We start from the raw sequence: 5,802 nt of genomic DNA, 5'->3' as shown, positions 1-5,802 counted from the left end.
CGAAGAAAGAGCCCAGTGACAGCGCCAGCTTATTGGACAGGGCATCTTACACGTCCGAAGCAAGGTCCTGGAGAAACAACTCCACCGTGCGGGGTACATGGCAAGTGAGACACAGCAGCAGCCTTCGCTACCGGAGGGAGCAGGAGGCTACCATTTACAGGGGGAACTGACGTCAGGCGGGCTCATTAGTTACCAGGGAAACCAGCAGCGGAGACCCAACCCTTACAGCCCCTCAGGTTAACTACCATCATGGGGGCAGGTGTTTCCCTTTAATAAACTAGCAGGTGGAGCTGTTCTGGCCTAAGGATTAGAACAATCACTGACTGGGGCAGGGGGCGAGCACATTCACGTGAGTAGGGCGTAGGCGCAGCAGGGACTGGTCACGCCAAGAGCAAGAGAACAGCCATCTTGAGTGGCCTGACCATACAACCCCCAAACGAACAATCTGAGGTGCTTTTGTAGGCCAGAAACCTCCCTGACTGGCTTCCAAGGGGTAGAATCAGATGTAGTGAAGTGTACTTCCTGCATTGTCTCCCCTCAGTGAAGCCTGACAAGGGGAGTAGAGACTGTAGGAAGAAAGCACTGTGACCCAGAAGCCTGGGCTGAACCCATCAGGCAAAAGAACTGGGTTGAGCTCAGCAGCAGAACACCTGTCACACTTACCTTTTTCCTCAGAGATATCAGCCAGTGCTCACTTTTTAAGGCTTTGAGAGTTTATAAGGTTTATGTGTTAAGATTTTACCAAAACGTTCAAGTTTCAACCAAAAAAAGCATATATTCTGATTCAAAAGCTATTACATCATTACACCAAAAAATTTTTTTAAATAAACGTTTTAAAACAGACACATCTAGTTAGTGCAAGGGATGTAACAAGTCTGTGATTTTACCTTAGCATTTTATATCGAATCTAACATGTTGCATCTTTTTCACATACATTTCTTGCCTAACAGAAATGGAGGTGTATCTCCATCAAAAGGAAAGGCTCTTATAATTCTGATGTCCCTATGTTAATTTTATTTGTGTGTGATGTCATCCTTGCCCAGTTCACTTATTAGCACTGATAGTCCCCATCTTTGATTTTACCAAAAACAACAAAGAATTTTCAAAAACTGAAGTCTTATTTCAATCAGTGCATCCATAGCTCTTGGCCTCTCACTGGGAAGCTGCAAGGTGTCCTTGAATAAGATCCTGAACACGGGACAAAATAATTTCATTAGAACTGTTGCAATTTTCTGGACCATATGGTGGATCTATAGTCAAGACCCCAGCCACACACAGAGTCCTTCGTGAATCTCCCTCTTCAGTGATGGGGATGTGGTTCTTCTCCAGCCATTTCTTCAGGCTGTTCTTTCTCTTTTCCAGATCCTCAGGGCTGTACGCCTTACAGTCTCCAGACATGAACAAATGCATCAGCTTCTCTCTCACGCTATGGTCCCCTTCATTCACAATTTCAACAGTCTGCACAGCATGTCCCATAATTCCGGTCACAGACATGCTGCCATCTTCAAGGAAGTTCACAAGGACAATACTTTGGAGGAAAAGTAAGTTCAGAGCACAGTTGCAAAAGAAAAACCAAAAGGCCCATAAAACTATGGAAGAAGCAGTGAAATGAGAGTCAGCACCAACCCCCAACAGGTCACTAGAACAATAAGGAACGCTCTTCCCCGTTTTAAATTAATCCTCTCACCACCAAATGTTTTCACTTGTTCAATACGAATTCTCTGACAGTCCTAAACATCTAAGCCTTTTGTCCAGCCTAAAGCTAATCATTGTGGGATGTCATTAAAGCATTAAAGAGTTATGAATGCTTTAAATGTGTATTAGGAAAGAAGATAGGGTACAGATTTAACTTTTAGAGTTAAAAAGCAACTGAATAACTCTCCGTCAGAGCAGACCAAAGAAAATAACACAGCACAAAATGAGAGAGAAAACAAAAGAGTATGCAACTAGAGACTGTCATACTAAGTGAAGTAAGTCAGAAAGAGAAAGACAAATACCATATGATATCACTTTTATGTGGAATCTAAAATATGGCACAAATGAACCTATCTACAACACAGAAACAGGGAATTCCCTGGTGGTCCAGTGGTTAGGACTCTGTGCTTTCACTGCCGAGCACACGGGTTCAATCCCTGGTTGGGGAACTAAGATCCGAAAGCCACCTGGCGTGGCCAAAAAAAAAAAAAAAAAACAAAAACAGGAAAACAAACAAACAGAGAAACAGACTCATAGCCATGAAGAACAGACTTGTGGTTGCCAAGGTGGAGGGGGGAGAGGGACAGGGATGGACTGGGAGTTTGGGGTTGGTAGATGCAAACTATTACATTTAGAATGGATAAGCAACAAGGTCCTAAGGTATAGCACAGGGAACTGTATTCAATATCCTGTGATAAACCATAATGAAAAAGAATATAAAAAAGAATGTATATATGTGTATAACTGAGTCACCTTGTTGTACAGCAGAGATTGACACAATATTGTAAATCAACTATACTTCAATTAAAAAAAGAGTCAATAAGAGAATCATCAAAGCCAAAAGCTGATTCTTTGAAAAGGATATATAAATTTCACAAAACTCAGGCAAGATTAATAAAAAGAGAAAGAAGGCACATATAAATAATATTAGGAATAAGGTAGCAAAAATTAATAATATAAAATATTAAGAACAAATTTAGGCCAATAATTTTGAAACTGAAAACAGAAAACTTCCTAGAAAATATAAATTTCTACTACTGACTCAAAAAAAAAAAAGAGAGAGAGAATGTCAATAGTCCTATAATCTTTTTTTTTTTTTTTTTTTTTTGCGGTACGCGGGCCTCTCACTGTTGTGGCCTCTCCCGTTGCGGAGCACAGGATCCTGACGCGGAGGCTCAGCGGCAATGGCTCACGGGCCCAGCTGCTCCGCGGCATGTGGAATCTTCCCGGACCGGGGCACGAACCCGTGTCCCCTGCATCGGCAGGCGGACTCTCAACCACTGCATCACCAGGGAAGCCCCAGTCCTATAATCTTTTTTAAAAAACCTGAAATAACCAGTTTAAAATCTTCCCATGGAGGGGTTAAAAAAGGCCCGGACAATTTTACCAGGAAGTTCTATAAAATTTTCAAGGACCAAACATTTCTAATCCAACCAAATTCTCCTATGGACTATAAAAGGGAGACTATGCCTTAACTCATTTAATGAGGCTAATATAACCTTGAGACCAAAAGCAGAGAAGAACAGGATTAAAAAATAAAACTATAAGCTAATCTCACTCATGAATACAAATGGAAAAATCCTAACTAAAATATGATATGATATGGTGTATGACATGATGTGATGCAATGTGACATGATATGAATTTCATTTCTGTGGTACTTTTCCCAAAAACTTATAACCCCAGTCTATGAGAAAACAACACAGGGAATTTCCTGGCAGGCCAGTGGTTAGGACTCTGCACTTTCACTGCCGAGGGCCCGCATTCATTCCCTCGTTAGGGAACTAAGATCCCGCAAGCCATGCGACGCAGCCAAAAAAAAAAAAAAAAAAGAAATCATCACACAAACCCAAATTGAGAGACATTCTATAAAATACCTCACCAGAACACTTCAAAAGTGTCAAGGTCATGAAAAACAAGTAAAGACTGAAAAACTGTCACATATCAGAGAAGACTAAGGAGACAGGATGCCTAAATGTAATACAGGACCTTGGACTGGATTCCAGAACAGAAAAAGGCCATTAGTGGAAAAACTGATAAAATCCAAATGATTGTAGTTTAGTGAGTGTAAATTTTTAATTCCGACAAATGTTTGACAGTTGTGTAAACTGTTAACATTAGGGGAAGCTGGGTATATAGGTACTCTCTGTACTTTCTTTGCAATTTTTCTGTAAATCTAAAATCATTCCAAAATAAAGTGTGTGGATCACCACCTTTAAAGTTGCCTTGCAAAAAATAAATCTGATCCTAATCAAACCTCTAGTTATGAATACCAGTTTATAGGAAATACGAAGGATAAAAGAACATGTTAAACTATGCCATGATAAATGCAATGAGCTAAATCCAGAGTGTATTGAATTCTATAGACAAATGATTCCATTTCTTCAACAAATAAATGACATGGAAAACCAAAGAGAGAGAAAGTACAGTTATAGATTAAGATTCTTCAGAGACATATCAACAAATTGATATGCTTAAAAAGATACATTGGAGACAATCAGGAAAATCTGAACTCAAACTAGGAATTAGCTAATATTAAAGTTATTATTACTTTTGCTAGGTGTTATAATGGTATTGTGGTTACATTTATTAGAGAGTCCGAATCTGCTAAGAGATATATTGAAGGATTTATGAACAAAATTGTGTCTGTAGTTGGCTTTAAAATATTTGGAAGGGGGAATAAGATTAGTGTTCATTATACTACTCTTCATATTTGTGTATATTTGAAATTTTCCAATAAAATGTAATAAAAAAGGAGTGTCCCATTTCTACGAACTTGGTTGGTCTGACAGAAATCTATAATTAGAACAGTACTTAGATTCAAAGGAAATTAAATTCTTATGTGGGAATAATTAGCCTTTCATTTATCTGCTTTCTTAGTATGGATGTAACAGTGCAAAGGGGTGATTTCTGGGAAGCAGGACCCATACTCACTTGGCAGAGACTGGGTCTATGGCTAAAACCCATCCTTTATACTCCTTCTCACTGGCTGCCACTCTGACTTCTTTGTAAGTGTAATCTTGCCATTCTAAGGGGCCTTTCTTCATCCATTCACTCATGGTTGCCAGCTGGCTAGATCTAAAACAACCACCAGTTCGGATTAATATATATGTTCCACCCAGGCAAATGTCTTACCCCAATCTCCATTCTAGAGGTAGAGAACACCTGCAATTTGCCTCAAGTTCCATATCAGAAAGACAGTTAAATTTTACTATTCAGTCTGAAAGCCACGGGGACATCGAGTTGCCGCTGGGCCCAGTCTGGGGTAACTTATCTGGCACACTTCTATTTCACCTCCCAACCCCATTCCAGATCGCCTTCACGCTGGCTTTGATCTCCAGTCTGCAGATGCTCAAATCCTTGAACTCTGCTCTCCTTCCATCAAAGGAGCTCACGCCACACGACTCTTAGCCAAAAATGAAAAAGAAAACTCCTCTGATATCCACCCATTCCCTCTCTGGCTCTGTGCCTCCGCTGGATCCCGCCAGGGAGAGGCCCCCGGATCTGTGACACTTTTCATCTTAAAATTTGTTTGGAGGATGCGTAAACGAAGGAGCAGCAGCTAAGGCTCTAGAGCTGATGCCCTGGCGTAACCCGAAGCCGCATGATACTTAGAGCTGTACTCAAGCCAGGTGATACTTAACGTGTAATCCTGACAAATGAGAAAAATACCAGTTAAAACTCCTAGCACCGCCAAGTCTTCAGCAACCGCATGGGAAGGAAGGAGTCTCTTGAGCCGAGCCTGCCGGAGTCCAGCCTGCTTTGCGCCGTGTCGTCACTTCCTTCCCCCAGAATTCTCTGTTTTGTAGTCCGTGGCCTTGGTAACACCTCGAGGTCTCAGAGTCCCGAGGCGTGGGGTGATGAAAGAGGGGTGCAGGGTGTGGAGAAGGGCTAAGATTCTTTTGTAATAATAATAATAATAATATTTCTTGTTCGCTAGGGTCCGCCTTTCACTGCCACGATGGACATTTCAAGATAAAAATTTTAAGAGGAAAGGCTCGTGCCACCTCTTCCTTGGGAGTGGAAGTGGAATTCCACTTTTGTCATGAACCCTCCAGGTAAATCCTAAAGCTCTAGAAGTGTGAGGTGACAGTGCCTTGGAGAAGA

General features: G+C 41.2%; 1 protein-coding gene across 1 annotated transcript; it reads right to left on the bottom strand.

Moving 5' to 3' along the window:
* Positions 1-764: 764 nt before the first annotated feature.
* GEMIN6 (gem nuclear organelle associated protein 6) lies at positions 765-5,456 on the bottom strand. Its single transcript, XM_082642429.1, has 3 exons — positions 5,368-5,456; positions 4,630-4,773; positions 765-1,528 (listed from the first exon to the last, which is right to left on the bottom strand). Exons 2-3 carry the CDS (start codon positions 4,752-4,754, stop codon positions 1,153-1,155), a joined length of 501 nt encoding a protein of 166 aa, XP_082498555.1. The 5' UTR covers positions 4,755-4,773; positions 5,368-5,456; the 3' UTR covers positions 765-1,152.
* Positions 5,457-5,802: the final 346 nt, after the last annotated feature.

The sequence above is a fragment of the Mesoplodon mirus genome (genome assembly GCF_964341445.2).
Source record: "Mesoplodon mirus genome assembly, chromosome: 14".
NCBI lineage: Eukaryota > Metazoa > Chordata > Mammalia > Artiodactyla > Ziphiidae > Mesoplodon > Mesoplodon mirus.
This window is presented reverse-complemented; position numbering and strand designations above follow the sequence as displayed.

Excerpts from the sequence above, each read along its gene's own strand:
- GEMIN6 (XM_082642429.1), bottom strand. The coding sequence starts at position 4,754 with ATGAGTGAATGGATGAAGAAAGGCCCCTTAGAATGGCAAGATTACACT. Across the intron at positions 1,529-4,629 it reads ATAGACCCAGTCTCTGCCAA|TATTGTCCTTGTGAACTTCC; the intron begins GTGAGTATGGGT and ends TTTCCTCCAAAG.